Source organism: Macaca thibetana, chromosome 6 (assembly GCF_024542745.1).
Source record: "Macaca thibetana thibetana isolate TM-01 chromosome 6, ASM2454274v1, whole genome shotgun sequence".
NCBI lineage: Eukaryota > Metazoa > Chordata > Mammalia > Primates > Cercopithecidae > Macaca > Macaca thibetana.
Window position 1 is genome coordinate 25,297,397 of NC_065583.1, and position 18,420 is coordinate 25,315,816.

At 37.7% G+C, this 18,420-nt stretch overlaps 1 protein-coding gene across 3 annotated transcripts in view; it reads right to left on the reverse strand.

The window, feature by feature from the left end:
* Window positions 1-18,420, reverse strand: part of SGCD (sarcoglycan delta) — a 426,107-nt gene that overhangs the window by 394,954 nt on the left and 12,733 nt on the right. For 2 of the 3 annotated variants that reach the window (XM_050793959.1, XM_050793958.1), the window contains one exon: window positions 13,199-13,387. In XM_050793959.1, the coding sequence (XP_050649916.1) occupies window positions 13,199-13,387 (189 nt within the window). Of the gene's footprint in view, window positions 1-13,198; window positions 13,388-18,420 lie in introns of those variants that run through there. The other variant, XM_050793960.1, reaches the window with a different exon arrangement.

Genomic DNA, 18,420 nt, shown 5'->3' on the forward strand with positions numbered 1-18,420 from the left:
GTTGCCGAGTTCTGCCATCCGTTGCTCATTCTTATTTATTTTAAAGTTGGGGGGTTGACCACAGTACATGTTAGGCATGAGACCTAGGAAGTACTCCACTTAATAAAGCTGGCTGGTAATTAAAAGCCGGTCAAAATGCGTAATTTTTATCTACACAAGCATTCAGTGAGGTTTCTCCGATAAATGGAAAGGCTGCCCTCCTACTGAGAACTGTTTTCGTGTTCTTTAACTTTATTTACCAGAGCAACAAAGAGTTTACATGTAACTGTGAAGTACATGTAAGTGAAGCACAAAGGTAACTCAAAAGCAACAAAATTATGATTCTTCTAACATAGGCATGAGCTATGTCGTCAGTATGACCCCTTACAATTATTCACGAGGATAAAACCGCTTGAGTCGCCAATGGCTGAGCCAATACTGAAGTTGTTTTAAAATGTCCATTCCTCATTCGTCCTAGCTCTACAATGACCATCATTGCCACTGAACATTATGCAAGTAAATTCATTACTGTTTATGAGACATTCATTTACCTTTTTGACAGTAAATGTTTTCAGAGAAAGTTAAAAGCATAAGCTTTGAAGTTAGACATATCTTAGTCTATATACTGACCTGGCTGCCCACTAGATAAAAAAGGTTGGACAGGTGAATTAAGCCTTCTGTGCTTCAGTTTCTTTACATAGAAAGAAGAGATAATAGTCCCTTTTACAGGGTCATTGTGAGGAATAAGAGATTACAAAGCCAGGCACTTGACATTGTCCAAACAACGTTCACTGCAAGGTGTGGTGTTTGCATGCTTAATAGCGTTGATGGTGGTGGTACTGTTGCACCAGATTGTACTTTTCCTAAACGGGCCATAGCAGTATCTCGGTATCAGTTTCCTGTGGCTACCATGACAAATTACCATAAAACTCTCAGCTTAAAACAATATAAATTTTCTCAAAGTTCTAGAAGCCAGAATTCCAAGCCCTCTGGAGGCTCTAGATGAAAATTTATCCCTTGTCTCTTCTCAATTCTAGTGGCTATCAACATTCCTTAATTGGTGGCCCCATCACGCCAACCTCTGCTTCTCTGATAATAATTGCCTCCTCCTCTTCTGTGTCAAATTTTCCTCTGCCTCATCGTTATAAGGACACTTGTCATTGAATTGAAGGCTCACCTGGGTAACCCAGGAATTATCTCCTCATCTCATGATCCTTAATTTAGAGGAGACCCTTTTTCCAAATAAGGTAACATTCACAGGTACCGAGGATTAGGAGCACATAATGTGGGAGGGCCACTATTCAATCCACTACAATCTCCCATCCCACATACTCCTCTAGAACTTTGCAATTCCCCCATGAAGAAGTGGAGCCCATGTACCCACTGCTTGAATCTAGGCCGGACTTTGTGTCTGCCTACAACAGAGTCGAGTGGAAGTGATGCTATCTGACTTCTGAGTCTGGGTCATAGCAATGCTATGCACTTCCATCTTCTTTAAATGGAACACATATTCTAGAGTTTGGCTACCATGTTAAGGGCAAGCCCAACTTAGCCCATAGGAAAGAGCTGTGTGTAGGTGTTCTGGCTAGCTGAGGTCCCAGCTGACAGCTAGCACCAACCACCCACACATGTAAGTAAACACACCTGGAGATGATTCCAGCGCCAGCTGTTGAGATACCCCAGGCCTTTGAGTCTCCCAGTCAAGGTGCTAGACATCAGGGAAAAGAGACAAGCCATCTCCTCTGAGCTCTGCCCAAGCTGCAGAATTATGAGCAAAATAAAGTATTGCTGTTGTATTAGGCCACTAAGTTTTGGGGGAGTTTGTTGTGTAGTAATAGATAATCAGACCAATTATTCATTAAATAATTAAATGAATGAAGATTAGAAATGTAAAAAGGCACATAAGATATACTCCCTGGCACTTAATATATTGGATCTTTGGCTAAGCAGATGCAAAGGGAGCAAACATACACACCACACCCTCACACTTCTAGAAGTAACAAGACATCCATCTTTCTCATTCTGGGTCAGGGAATATGGAGGACCCAGTGATCACACACAGAAATTATGTGAGGCCAAGGCAGGCAAATCACTTGAGGTCAGGAATTCAGGACCAGCCTGGCCAACATGGCGACACCCCATCTCTATTAAAACACAAAAATTAGCCAGGCATGGTGGCACACGCCTATAATCCCAGCTACTCAGGAGGCTGAGGGACAACAGTCGCTTGAACCTGGGAGGCAGAGGTTGGAGTGAGCTGGGATCATGCCACTGCACTCCAGCCTGGGCAACATAGTCAGACACTGTCTCACAGAAAAACAAAAATTATTTGAGGGTGTTGGACCTTATATATCATCTGCTCCAACTGTTTATTTTACAAGTTGGGAGAATATGGCTCAGAAACAGTCCTTGCAACTCCCTCCTCAACACAGCTCTTCACCCAACAAAAGTTCACCTTGCTCCTCACAGGCAAGATGAAAAATCTAGCACAGTCTCACGGCCTTTCCAATTAAGAATATTGAAAGGAAGAAAGGAGACAGAATGAATGCATGGAAAAGGTACAAAGCTGATTTAAAAACATAGCAGTTATATTGGCTGTTAATCAGATTATGAGAAAATTTCTTCTCCTTTTTATATTAAGATGGTTTTGGTTTGTTTTCCTACCTTAATCCCATGGCTCTAGGTCTTGGAAAGTGCCTGGGGCACAGGAAGGAAAGGCAAAAATTGTTGTATGGTGAGGAACAAAGAACTTTTTGGTTCAAGGGCCTTACCATGCCATCCAAGATGTATCTAAGAAGTAGGACAGTAGATTTTGGACCAGTTTTCAAACAAAGGACTTCCTGTGATGATGAAAATGATCTGTATCTGCTCTAAGATGGCAGCTACTAGCCATGTGTAGCTGTTGAACATTGTGATGTGGCTAGTGTGACTAAATAGATGTCTTTAATGTTAATTTTAAATCCTTAGTGGACAATGCCATTCTAGAAAGACTATTTACAAACAACTCTGAGCCTAGAAATCCTAACTAATGATTCTCAGGCAAACCAACTGATGAGAAACCACCTCATATTTACTGGTTCTTTCTATAGTTTGAATCATCTAACCCCACCCCTGTCTACCATGGAAGGACTGACCTGCAAGTTCTCAGTGGCAGTATGCCCTTGGGATTTGCCACTTCTCCTCTATGATTGCTTAATAACTCAGTCAGCATGAACAGATTCTTTCGATGTGGCCACAACTTCAGATTTCTGAGAGTTATTCAGAGGTCACAGCAACATGACCAGTAAGAACTAAAATTTCCGTGTGTGAATAGCTATGTATGATATACAGAGACAAAAAATATTTCCTCGGAGATTTTCTAACATTGTTCCTCTCAATTCTAGGACATAAAAATAACTTTAGTTGTATGAAAACTCTTGTAAGTGGAAAAGGTCATGAATATTGTCCAAATAATAGGATAAAGTTACACAGTAATTTCTTTATAATCAGAATTCAAGCTTTTCAGTTTGACCCCTCCAAAGTCTATAATTTGCAAGCTATTTGACTTTACTCGTGTCAGCTCCTATTCTCATCTTTCCCCATCCCCTCTTTCTACTCCAGTGGCCTAAGCTCTCAATACTAGAACCATTATGCCTGAGGCTCCCCAATCAAGTTTAACTTACCAGCTTCCAGACGATAATCACACTGCTTTCTCTGATTTCACCACCATATAAAAGGCCTTATTCATCCTTGAAGACACACCTCAAGAAGTCTTTCAGTGTCCTCTAACTTTAACTAATTTATTCTACAATTTTGATACTTCTTTAAAATATGTAATTTGTAGAAAGTATTAAAATTATATATGTGTTTTCTTCCCTAGCAAATTATGAGTACTTAAAGTATAGGATTGTTTTATTATAATCTTTAGTTTCTACACAAAGCATAGTATACTCAACTGTGTGCTTAAGAAATACTGATTCAATTGAAGCAAATATGCCCAATAGATTGTATAACTTTATAGCACTTTTGATTCATGTTATTTGCAGTAATTATGATACCCAAATCATCCTTGATGCCTTACATTCTCACAAAGGTATAAAACACAGGAAGTTTCAAACCAAATAGGACATTGGAGAGCCATATCCTAGGACTGACCATGGAATAAAAATAAATTTTTGTTTTTTGTTTTTCTGCATTACAATTTTTATGGTGCTTTTAAAAAACATTTTGGCAATTTTTCATATGGATGGATTGAGCTAATGGATTAAAAGTGACCACAGAGTCGAAGCACTGAGAGATGGAAGCATGATTTTCTCAGTATAGGAAGCACTTCCAAGTCCCCAAGCTAAGCTGGCACTGCTCTGAAGTGGATGCTACTCACACTCACAATATATTAACAGTGTTAAATGAAAAGTATAACTAAAGCCAATAATATCACTTTCACTCATTTACTGAGCAAATCTGTATATTAACTAGGATGAAGTCTTCTGCCTTTAATCTATTTCACACGACATCATTACCCTTCTTTTCCCATGTAATTAAAATGTAGCAGGTAGTTGATACACAGAGGGAGTGTCTATATTAAAAAACCTTTTCATAATCAAATTCAAGCACTCATCTCATTTATGATCTGTCTACCTTAATACATCAACTAATACTTCATTTTAGAAGTCATATAAAGCTCTATTAACCCATCTTTATACATTTTAATTTAAAGTGACTGCCTATTCATAATTTTCTCCCTTTCAATTTATTCAATAAACAAATTCTAAGTGTCTACCATGTACTTTATAGGCATCCTCACTCACCTTAACTTGGGTAAGACTGGGTCGGTTCCTTGAGCTTTCCCAAAACAGATGATGTGTCAGCGTCCTGAGTTACGGAACACGCTGGCCATTCTCTCTGGCTTTTACTCTTTTACAATGTGTCCAATTTACAAGCATTAGAATGCCTTCCTCTGACCCTCAGTGGATCTTTATCTTACTTCAGGGTAAATAAATCATGTTTTAGACATTCCACTGAACAAATTCAATTTGTCTTCATGAAAAATAGCCCTTGAAAAATGGGCAGCATTGTGTACTGAAGAAGAGCAGTGACTCTAGAGCCAGACTCCCTGCAACCCACCCCAGTTTCATCATTCACTGACTGTGTGACCTTGGGCAAGTTACTGTACTTCTCGGAGCCTCCGCTTCCTCCTCTGTCAAGTGTGGGTAACAACGGCGCTTACCTCATCGGGTTTTTATGTGCATCATGTGAAAACATTATAAAGTTAGTCCTGTATGAGTTTTTATGAAATAAATGGAAATTCATTTCTTACATGATCACAAGTGACAATGGTTTGGATTTTATAATATTAATGAATAGAAACTAAAATAGAAATCAGGAGATCTGTATAACTACAGGTATAGGTAGCTATCACTTATTGAGGTCCCACTATGTGACCAGCATGATCAGATACTTGACATCCATTATCTCATATGTGTGGTCTGCAAAAGGCAATCTACAGTTAACACATGTTGAAAGCCTACTGAATAGCAGGCACTGAGCAGGGCTACAACAATGTATAGAGAATAATCCCTGCTACTGAGAGAAGTTTCCAGAGTAGCTGGGGTGGTCAAGTTGGGTCAGAAAACTTTGCTATCCACTTTGGTTCCAACATCCACAGAATAAGGATGTCTGATGAGGTAACTCCTAAAGTTCCTATTTCATCTAATTTTACAGGTACCGGGATAAGATATCATGCCATCCATTGATGACTCCTAAGCCTTTTGTAGTTTTGCCACTTAATAACCACTTGTGCTAAATGATTGTCTACATGATCAATACTACAGTATTTTGGAAGGTCTTTGAGGCCAGGTTATTTTGATTGGGCTGGTAGAATGCACTAGCCAAAGTAACAGCTCTCTATTAGAATGAGACTTCACACAGCCTAGGGAAATATACAATGACAAAAATTAGTGTCCAAACAGGAAGATACCCGAGATGACATCTAGTCCAACGCATTTAGTGCTATACTGGGTTCCAGAAGAGAAAGGCAATGTAGTTCATGGCCAGTTAGGGCTGAGAATCCAGTTTCTGATGCTCTGGGCATTGTGCAATGCCCCACAATATGACAAACTAGCTAACAGACCAGGATCCATAGTCAGACTGCTTGGGTTTGAATCTCTACTCTGATTCACGGTCATAAAGCCGTGTGACCTCAGATCAAGTTACTGAGCCACTCTCTCCCTTGTAAAGTTGGTATCCAAATAGTAGCAACCTGGATAAATGATTAAGTTAGATAATGTTTACAAACTGTAACTGCAACAGCATAGTGCCTGGCACACAATAAGCCTGTAATAAATGATGATGATGATGATGATGACGACGACGATGATGACTACAACGATAGCAACTACTTCTATAAAGTGCTTGCTATGTGCCAGGCTCTAAACAATGCATTTATCACTTCCTCTAATCTTTGCAACAATCTTATGAGGTAGGTATTAGCACAGAGAGGTTGAGAAACGTATCAAAAATCACTGAGTAAGAGGCAGAATCCAGACTTGTACTTAGAACATCTGTCTCCAGAGTTTGAGCCCTGAACTACTGTTCTGTCCTGAAGTGTCTCTCATGACTTTCTGTTGTCAACACTGAGTCTTCCTATGTGTCAGATTCTGCTAAAAATGCTTCACATGAATTAACTCACTGGGTCTTCACCAATCTATGAATAGATATTAAGTTTATACTAAATGCTTATGTTAACCACAACAAATGTACAAAACACAAAGTGGAAACAATGCAAGGAGAAGGTCCTCAGCTACAGAACAAAGAGAAATTAGATAAAAACCAAACATTCAGAACTACCAGGGAACTACTCTAAACAGAAAACGTCACTGGGTACCTCAGATGAAAGTGACCTATGACACAAGGTAGGCAAAGATAATAGGCTATTTTTCCAGCTTCAGGATTCTGTTGAAGAGCCAGATCATTATTGCAATTTGGAGGAGGAGATACAGTGTAGTGTAAAGGTTGAGACAGGAAGTCAAACACCAGATTTTCACTTACTAGCTGTCTTTCAGCAAGTCACGCAACTTTTCTGAGCGTTGGGTTTTCAGTGAGGATAACAATATTAAATTGGTAGAGTTATGAAAATTAAAAGATTTTAAGAGCCATGTACAGTGAGTAGCACAGAAGAGACATTTAATAAATATTAACTCCTTTGTATAAGCACAATGTGTGATAAACTAAGGTCTATTTGTGGGTGTTTACAGTGTAGGTAAAACACACACTCTCCAATGTATGGGGAAAATGAAATATGTAGTCTCAATCTCCTGCCAGTAATGAATACTGGAATCTTCTGCTAAGAGCAGAGGAAAGCAAAATAACTTTTCTTCTGATTTACCTCTGAGACAAAGAAAACTTGGTAAGATACTTGTCCAGATTGCTATACTGGAAAGGCTCTTCCAGCATGTATCCTTGGGGACAGTACAGAATGCAAGACTGACAAAAAAGTAGAATTCCAGATTTTCAGTCTTGGACAGATCACCAAGTTTTCACAAACACTTACAGATGACATCATTCTTATAGTTCGTCATTACACAGGGGGTTTGATTACAGTGTGAGCTTTCCCAAATCTCAAATTGTTGAACAACCCAAACATACAAAATAATCACTCTTTCCTACATGTGTGTGTCTCTGTGTGTGTGTGTGTGTGTGTGTTTCCTTCAGTAGCTTTAGAGGTACAAGTGGTTTTTGATTACATGGATTAATAATATAGTGGTGACCTCTGGAATTTTAGTGCACCTGTCACCGAGTAGTGTACACTCTACCCAACAGGTAGTTTTTCATCCTTCATCACCCCCCTCCCACCCTCTCCTCTTCTGAGTCTCCAATGTCCATTATACCACTCTCTATGCCTGTGCATACCCATAGCTTAGCTCCCACTTATCAAATAGAACATGTGGTATCAGATTTTTGATTCCTGAGTCACGTCACTTAGAAAAATGGCCTCCGGTTCCATACAACTTGCTGTAAAAGCCATTATTTCATTCTTTTTTATGGCTGTTGGTGATGTATATTGTATTTTCCTAATCCACTTGTCTGTTGATGGGGACTTTGGTTGGTTCCATATCTTTGCAGTTGTGAAATGTGCTGCAAAAAATATACATACGCAGGTCTCTTTTTGATATAATGACTTTTTTCCTTTGGGTAGCGACCCAACAGTGAGATTATTGGATCGAATGATAGGTCTACTTTTATGCCTTTGAAAAATCTCCAAACTGCTTTCTATAGAGATTGTACTAATTTACATTCCCATCGGCAGTATATAAATATTTCTTCTTCACCACATCCACACCAACATCTATTTTTTTTTTAATAATAGCCATTCTGGTTGGGGTAAGGTGGTATCTCATTGTGGTTTTAATTTGCATTTGCCTGATTAGATCTGTTGTACATTTTTTTTATATGTTTCTCAGCCATTTATATCAATTCTTTTGAGAAATGTCTATTCATGCCATTGGCCCACTTTTTAATGAGATCACCTGTTTTATTTTCTTGCTCACAGTTCCTTATCAATTCTGAATATTAGTCATTTTATCAGATGCATAATATGCACATATTTTTTCACACTCCATAGGTTTTCTGTCAATTCTGATCATTATTTCTTTTACTGTGCAGAAGCTTTTTAGTTTAATTGGGTTCCATTTATTTATTTTTGTTTTTGTTCCATTTATTTTTGGGGTCTTAGTCATAAATTCTTTGCCTAGGTCAATATCCAGAAGTGCTTTTCCTAGGTTTTTCTCTCTAGAATTTTTATGTTCTAGAATTTTTCAGGTCATTAAGTCTTTCATCCATTTTGAGTTAATTTTTTTCAATACAGTGAGAGAAAGGGATCCAGTTTCATTCTTCTTCATGTAGCTATCCAATTTTCCCAGCATCACTTATGAGAGTGTCCTTTCTCCAATTTATGTTTTTGTATGCATTGTAAAAGACCAGCTGATTTTAAATATTAGGCTTTATTTCTAGGTTCTCTCTTCTGTTCCATTGGTCTATGTGTCTACTTTTATACCAGTATTATGCTGTTTTGGTTACTACATCCTTGCAGTATAATTTGAAGTCCGATAATGTGATGCCTTCAGATTTGTTCTTTTTGCTTAGAATTATTTTGGCCATTTAGGCTCTTTTTGTTTCCATATGAATTTCAGAAATGTTTTTTCTAATTCTGTGACAAATGATGTTGGTATTCTGATAGGAAGTACATTGACTCTGTAGATTGCTTTGGGCACTATGGTCATTTTCATGATACTGAGTCATTCAATTCATGAGCATGGGATGGTTTTCCATTCCATCTGTTTGTGTTTTCCACAATTTCTTTCAATAGTGTTTTGTATTTCTCCTTGTAGAGATCTTTTAACCTCCTTAAGTATATTCCTAGGTATTTAAAAATTTTTGTAGCTATTATGAAAGAGATCGAGTGCTTGATTTGATTCTCAGTTTGGCCATTGTTGGTATATAGCAGTGCTGCTCATTTGTATGCACTGATTTTGTATCCTGAGACTTTACTGAATTTAGTTTATTAGATCTAGGAGTCTTTAGAGTTTTCCAGGTATATGCTCATGTAATCAGCAAACGAGACAGTTTGACTTCCTCTTTTCCAATTTGGATGCCCTTTCTTTCTCTTTCCTGATTGCTCTGGCTAGGACTTCCCCTACACAAATTTTTAAATCTCTTCATAAACTGCTTTACTGCTATCTCATTTTTTTTTTTTTTTTTGCTCTTTCTCCAATATAACATTGCTTAATACCTCATTTTTCCCCATGATCTCCACTGTCAGTAAATTATTATTTGTGCAAGAGAATTATAATTCTAAAAGAATATCCTTTATACTGTGATTGATAGAAAATAATGCTTTTAACTTGCAGGGCAAGACCAATTTTCTAACACTTCAGTTCTATTTGCTCAAATGCATTACGGCTATAAAGCACCAATTACGGCTAATGACAGCATTATTCTTACCTCAGTAAGTACTTGGTTTGGTAAAGCTTTAAGGACTCTCAACTTTTGCAATCAATTTAGTTAACTACAGGAAAGAGCCAATTTCATATAGGTTATTACCTTAATGTCATATAAGTGGTGCTCAATATACATTTACATATGCTTCTATTAAGCTTTCCAGATAAAACACACTCTAGAAGCTGTATTTGTATAATATCACAGTTATCAAAGTTTCAGTTCATATTTTCCACTTCCTCTACCCCTAAATCTTACAAGTTCTACAAATTAAATTCATGACAGCCTTGGTAAAAATCACAAAAATAAGGGATTAAGAGAAAAGCTTCAAATAGGGGACTAAAGGTCTATGTGAGTACTAGCCAAGTTCCATGGAAAAGTAATAAATTCTATTTTGCTTTTTAGGCCCCACTACCCAGCCATCTCATCATCCTAAAACCAGAAATCTTCCAAAATGTCTTCTGATCCCTCAACTCTACATTCAACCAGAAGTCAAGGTATATCAATGCCATCTTTTAAATGTCTTTAAATGCAAGGTCCATGCTACTGTCCTAACTTCAGTATTCTCCTTAATATTACAACAGAGAAGTGTTTCTAATTTACAAGTTTTTGAAATACAAATTAAGAACATTGCAGAACATGCACATCGACAGATGGCAATCGTGTTCACTGGGACTTAAGGCCGAATGGACCCAGGGCATCCTCCAGAGCCTTCAGCTCTAACAAACTTTCCCCATTCTATTGCTTCCTCACCTATGCAAACTCTCTAGAATGTAAATCTGATTACATCTTGCTCTCTTGCTTAAACATTTCTCTGAATTCTGCTTGTCTTTAAAGAAAGTAAAGTCCAGGCCGGGCGCGGTGGTTCACATCTGTAATCCCAGCACTTTGGGAGGCCGAGGTAGGCAAATCACGAGGTCAGGAGATCAAGACCATCCTGGCTAACATGGTGAAACCCCATGTCTACTAAAAATACAAAAAAAAAATTAGTTGGACGTGGTGGCAGATGCCTGTAGTCCCAGCTACTGAGGAGGCTGAGGCAGGAGAATGGCATGAACCTGGGAGGCGGAGCTGGCAGTGAGCCGAGATCGTGCCACTGCACTCTAACCTGGGCAACAGAGTGAGACTCCATCTCAAAAAAAAAAAAAAAAAAAAAAAAGTAAAGTCCAAGTTGAGAAGTATTGATTGAGTCTAACTCAGAAACAGAAGCTAATGTGCTCTAATACTCTAGAACTATTACCTTGGATGCCTACAACCCCATGGAAACTGACCATATAATCTTCCAAAGTTACTACTGCAATATAGAAGATTTTCTGCATTTTTCAAAAGAACTGAACTCTTAGCTGGGCGTGATATCTCATGCTTCTAATCCTAGCACTGTAGGAGGCTGAGGTAGGAGAACTGCTTGAGGCCAGGAGTTTGAGACCAGCCTGGGCCACATAGTGAGACACCCATCTCTATAAACAATTTAAAAATCAGTCAAGCATGACGGTGAGTGTCTGTAGTTCTAGCTACTTGGGAGATTGAGATGGGAGGATTGGTTGAGCCCAGGAGTCCATGGCTGCAGTGAGCTATGATCGTACCACTGTCCTCCAGCCTCCGTGAAAAAGTGAGATCCTGCCTATACATAAATACATACATACATAAAGAAAATGTTTTTAGAAAGAATTATTTTCTCCCCTCAAGATAGAAATTTGTAACATCAAGGTAATTTTTTTGTTTTTATAGTTTCCTAACTCTTACCACAAATACTAAAAAGTGAGCCATTCTGAGGCCTGAAGCAGTATCTGTAACCTTGGTTTATAGAGTCCTAATTAAGTCAAGCACCAAGAAACCCTAGCGTGAGTGATGGACAAAGCCACACACAGAAAAGACGCAGCCTTTGCCTTTCTCAAAGTTCAGTTTGTCTGGGAAATACATGTAAAAATTATTATCTGGAGTGGTAAATATAATAAGAGATACATAAATGGAACCATAGGAGTATCAAGACAAGTTTTACCGGACAGGGAAGACAGAGAAAAGCACTCTAAACAGAAGACAATGTATGAGCAAAGGCAAGAAAGTGTGACTATGCATAGGTTGTCAAGGATAAAAATGAATTTTGTAATTTAGAAAATGCAAATATCCACTATGATATTTGGGATTGTCACACGAAAACTTTACTGTTACTTTGTAAAGGTCATGTTTATTTATCAAACAAGAGGGTTTTCCTATTTGTTTGTGATGTGGTTTGTTTTCTGGTTTGTTATTTGTTGCTTGGTTGCAAAGATGAGGTCTTGCTATGTTTCCCAGACTGATCTTGAACTCCTGGCCTCAAGTGATCCTCCTGACTCAGTCTCCCAAAGTGCTGGAATTTAGGCATGAGCCAATGTGCCTGACCTGGGAGTTATTTTTATTGCCCATCTATATTACTTACTTTTGACATCAGAACAAGAAAGGAAATTTTATGCTCAATACAGCAGACTGCTGCCCAGTACTTCCTCATTAATGAGTTAGACTACTTACATTGCTAGTATAGATCAGAATTTCTAGGTATAAAACCTCTAAATAACTCCAAAAGTCATTTTTCCAGGATTTTTTCATTTGAACTACAACAGTAAATGTCCAGTCCGTACAGGGACCCCAAACACCAATAGCAAGAGTTTTACTGAAGACACATAAACCTCAATTCTTAAAAAAAAAATGAACCACAGCTACATTCCTCTAATTTCTGTCTTACCCAGACCAGTGGCAAAGAGGATCATCCTCCGAAAAATTGAGGATATTCGTAACTAACCAGAGTGATGGATAATCAAGCATAAATAGTTAAAATTTTTAGATAGATAATGCTCACAGTACAATTTTACTCAAATGTTTCAACTCTCTACTTCAAAAAAACGTTTTATCATCACTACAATCGGTGAAAACTTAATACTTCGAATTTATTCTCTATTTCTTTATTATTTAATCAAAGTGCTTGAAAGCTACAGGCTACAGAAACTGTTATTAAAATGGAGGGATAACACACAGGAGATTCCAAAGGAGGGAAATATCTCTAAGTTGGATTACTAGTCCCTGAAGAATTGAGATTAGATAGAAGTCAATACCCATATTTGATCTGAACGGAAATGCTCTTTCACCAAAACACGAGGTTACAGATCTTTTGAGTCCTACTGTAATAACATCACTTTTCCACATTCCTTCATCATCTTGCCCCAAGCTTCCCCTCCCCAAAGAGAGCTAAACAAACCTAGATGGTTTTACTTACAATTGTGAAGTTCATGACTTTGAGAATCCAGATGGTCATGGCCAAGTTCACCAGTATTAAAATCATGAGGAGCAGGACAAAGAAATACAGGCATCGTTTCCGCCAGCCATAAATCCCCACCTTGTACACCTGTGGCCCCTCGGAGCCGGGCATGGTGCTCCGGTGGTGAGTATACTGTTCCTGAGGCATCTGAAATAAATGAGGCGAGAGAGAAGCACTCACGTTAAACTGCTGAGAGAAGAGAAAAAAAATAAAGGAAAAAAAATCAACTGATGAAGAGATATGGCTGGCTGCTGTCTACATTTACACCCTCCGACAACTCTAAAAATCTGTTTCCTCTGGACAGAAGTGGCTTCTCTGGATGTTAGCTTGAGGCTTCTCATTTAACACAGCCATGACTTCTGATGTGCACTGATACAGCCACAGCCACACACATACTGGGCAGAAAGGGACTCCTAGGAGGCCGTTTTCCAAATTCCAACTCAGAATTCCAACATCTTTGTGGTGGAGATGCTCAAAGACCTACCAAACTGAAGGAAAAATTTAGAATGACTGAAGAAAACAAGGTAACCCCAGCAGTCCACCTTAGTAATATAAAAATATTATTCAGGCAGTTTATTTGGGGGGTTAAGAAATTTCGAATGCAATCATTCTGTATTGCCAGTCAGTGGCAACAGTGGCAGCTTTGACTGCTCCTCTATTTCCGATTTAAAAGGGGTCCTTGCAGACACACAGCTGGAATCCCACTTGATTTGGGAATCTTCAACAAGTGATAGTCTAGTAAATACCTAACTACCCACTGAGTTAGTCTTTTTGAGGTAGGCAATTCTAATCATTATGCAACTTATTTAAGAAGCATAAAGGAGGGTCAAAGTCAAGTACAATGTGAACATTAGTTCATAGGCTAATGAGAGGATGAACTAGTTAAATGCTAAGCACAGTAGAGAGAGATAAATTAGAAAAATATTTGTCAATATACTATAAAGTAATATGTTGATGCCCTTTAGAATAAGGAAGATTTCCCAAGTCCCTGCTGTTGACACAAATTATCTTTATCCTAGAATTACTAATTAAGTGCCAACACAAATGTAGATAAACATATCACTTCTATCCAATTCTAAAACCAAAACAAAATTTAAAATTAAATATAAATGAAGCTAGAAAATACCTATCACTCAAACTGGAAAATAACAAAGTACTATAAGGGATGATTTGCCTTAAACTAAATCACATAAATGTGGTACCAAGGGCTCTGGCACAAGGTCTCCTGAGCACAGCATCTCTACTCTGTCATAAGCCATGTGATAACCCACTGCCTATCTCCATTCAGATAATGGTACAGCCCTTATTTTTACTACATTTGGCTGTCATGTAAACACACTGCATTCCCTACAAATAAGACCTACTCCATTTATTTTCTTCTCAGCCAATAGTAATAAATTAGTAATATGTGGTGCCAAAGTGGCCATAATGAAAACCAAAATGAGGGCGCTAAAATCACATCCTTGGTTATTAGGATATCTTCCAGATGGTTCAGAATATGATTATTTTTTGGTTTTTAGATAATCATTAAAATGGACACATAAAATCTAAAAATCCCATAGAGAACTCATGGCCGTTAGGCATCAGTGGAATTCCATTTGAAAAACTGAGTGAATTCTTCCTTATGGCTAACTAAAATGCTCCATGAAGGCCTACACGGCATCTGTCTCTTTCGAAACACATACCCTAGCGCCGAAATCAGTACCTAGTATGAGTACATGTTGGAATATTTGTGTGGAATGATTGAATGGAAAACAGAATGCATAAATGCTGACCCAATGAATGATTTCCCATCTGCTACTAGCTCTGCTGCTGTCTGGGAGTATATAAAGGTTCAAGCTAAATACCATGGGCAGGTTCTTGTTTGTATACTTGCAAATTTTCACTTCAGGCTCCCAAAGCACTGGGTTCTCAGCCAGGCAGTGAGCTTTGTGGTGTAAGAGGATCTCAGTTTTAAATCTCAGCTTCTGATAATTCCTCTGCAGATCAGGGATGTGTTATAAGGAGATGGGAACACAACACAGTCATCAATCACTGGCCTTTTTAAACATGAAGATCAAAAAAAAAGTGAAAAGAATGCTTTATAAGCCTGAAGGAAATTAGATTTTTATTTTCCATCAAATCATATTCTGTGAAATAAGAAAATGATCACAGAATCTTAGAATCTCGTGTGCAATTTCCTTTGATATTTATCAACTAATTGTGAATGAGCCAAATTAGGATTAGAGAAGTTAACCTGCTTGTTCAGGGCTAACGGATTTGTGGCAGGGTGAGGTCTTGAACAATAATCTGGAATTCTCATAGTCAAGAGAAACAGTGAGAAATTCTTTACAAATAAGTGTGCAGAAGCTGGTGATATTGCTACTATGCCAGTTGACTTTTCTCTGTCATTCAACCCAACCGATGGTGTCATTACATAAACATAGTTATAAAATGGAAACGACATGTTCAATAAATGTTTATAAGAGGATGGAGGTATAGATAGCATGCTTGTGATTTCTTGTTTTTGTACATATACTGGTAGAACTTGGCAGAATGCAGTGATTTTTTGACTAAGGGTTCTCAGCCCTGGACATATATCAGAGTTACTGATGGAGCTGTTAAAAACATTTGTACTCAGCTGGGCACGGTGGCTCATACCTGTAATCCCAGCATTTTGAGAGGCCAAGGCAGGAAGATCGCTTGAGGTCAGGAGTTTGAGACCAGCCTGGCCAACATGGTAAAACTCCGTTTCTACTAAAAATACAAAAATTAGCTGGGCATGGTGGCAGGCACCTGAAATTCCAGCTACTCAGGAGGCTGAGGCAGGGAGAATTGCTTCAACCTGGGAGGCAGAGGTTGCAGTGAGCCAAGATTGTACCGCTGCACTCCAGCCTGGGCAACAGAGTGAAGACTTTGTCTCAAAAAATAAATAAGTAAATAAAATTTAAAAAACACACATCTGTACTCAGGTTAAGTAACAATCACAGAGGTAGCACCCAGGCATCAGTATTTATTAAAGCTTCCCCAGGTAATTCTAAGAGTAGACAGGATTGCATGCCATTGGTCTAGAATAATGCCACTCAACCCTAATTATGCATCAAAACTCAAAAGAAACTGAACAAATATGGTACAGATTTTGAGCTCCATTATCAGAATCTGGAGCTCAGGGTGAAACATTGTGAAAAATCTCCCAGGAGATTCTAAACATTTGGAACATCTAAAAAATGGCTTTCAATTTTTCATAGGGTAATCATTGTAAGACAAAGTCTTGAAAGAAACTCTAGTGTGTAAAATAGCAAAAAAAATAAAAATAAAAAAAAAATAAAAGCAGAGTTCCTCTGCTTAAAGCAGGGTCTGGTTACCCTTGAGGCATCTCTGCAGAATCCTTTGTTCCTGGGAACTACTAATTTTGTCCAACACAAAATTGACCAGCTGTGAAACTCAAGACCCGGAGGAAGCAGCTCCCTTTCAAGTCATACGGCAAATTAGAAGCTGAGCAGGGATTATAACTTGGATCTTTTGCTGCATGGTATAGTGACTTATTGCATGTCATCTCTACCACACCCCCTTTAATGAGTCCCATGAAACAGAATACTCCAGTCTCCAACTCATTAAAATACATAAGAAAGAAACAGTGAAGGGGATGAACACTTTTCTACAAAGAATTATAATAGGAGGCCTTTCCATGCAAACATACGGTAATGGATACATCTGTTATAAAGAATCCTGCATAGAAAGGGACATTTAGACATGCTGAGTACATTCATTTTTCTAATCAAAAATTAAAACATGTTGAAAGATAAAAACAAAGACGAATGACAATCTCCAGTCTATCATTCTTCTTATTCCTTCCTGGAACAAATTTACTGTCCAGGGAATTGAAGTGAAAATTTTAATTCCTCACTCGGGCAGGCCCCAGGCCTTTGAAGGCCCCAGGAGAGGCCCCAGTAAAACATGACAATGGTCATACAATTTAAGTTAAAAATTTTAAAAGATAGAAAATTGTTTAAAGATATTAAATTTTAAAAGATGTTTTAATTGCAATTCGCTAAACTCTATCTTTTCTACTCTGGCTTCCCCTCGTGTTAGCTCTGGAGGATTTACATGCATTTTGGAGATCTAAGAAGAAGCTGGCTTAGTGGTTCATATAGTTTGAATGCAGAATATATTTACATGGTTTGCAGTACTTCCCAGTAGAGGTACATTACTGCTAGCTCTCCTGGTGTAGGAATGTCTTCTAGGAAAATTCCTTCCACCCATAGCTCCAATTCACTAAGCATGGTGACATGAAGGAACAGGACCAAAGGACACGATGCAATGTAAACATGACCTACAATGGCCAGCACCAGAAATACATGGGTAGTAGAAAAGACAGAAGCTAGTCAAAAGTATATTTGATAATCATCAGATATGTAAAATTTCAAATGTAGAATTCAACTGTCATTGATGCCTTATCAAAACAAATGATCTGTCAAGAATATATTGAATTTGGCATAATCATAAATGTTCCATATGTGTTTTATTTTGTATGGGAATTATGGAAAATAAAATTAACCAGAATACTTGGGTTTGTAGGTTATGTATACCATGTATATCTCTGCATAAAGTTGTATATATTCTACATTACAACCACCAATATTTTGAAAGTTTTGTCAAAATTGCCATAAAAATAATTATCTTTCCATTGTCTATACAGAAAGTAACAATGGCATATAATTGTCATATGAAGAGACAATTAAAGGCTATACAACCAAAAAGTACAGAAAAAGTATATGAAGCAGTTAATTAGCAATATTATCCTTCCTGATTTTGTGATGTCTTTTAAAAATTATTTAATTTCCTTTCTCATTATAAGTACATATTCATGTTGTTAACTTGTTTGTATTCCTAATATTTTTAGCTTTTTCTTATCCCAGTTGTTTTTAGCAGTAAGGTATTTTTAAGTTATGGTGTGTATTTTTAGATATAATGCTATTGCACAATAGTACACTACAGTATAAAGATAAACTTTATCTGAACTGTGAAATCCAAATATTTGTGTGATTCACCTTATTGTCATGTTTGTTTTAAAGGAAATAAAGCAAATGTATTTTTTAGCCAAATACATTTGTTCAGTGAATGAATGAATGTACATTTGTTCAATGAATAAATGAATAAAAATCAAGCCAACATTAAACAGTAAAGTGTATTCTCTAGTA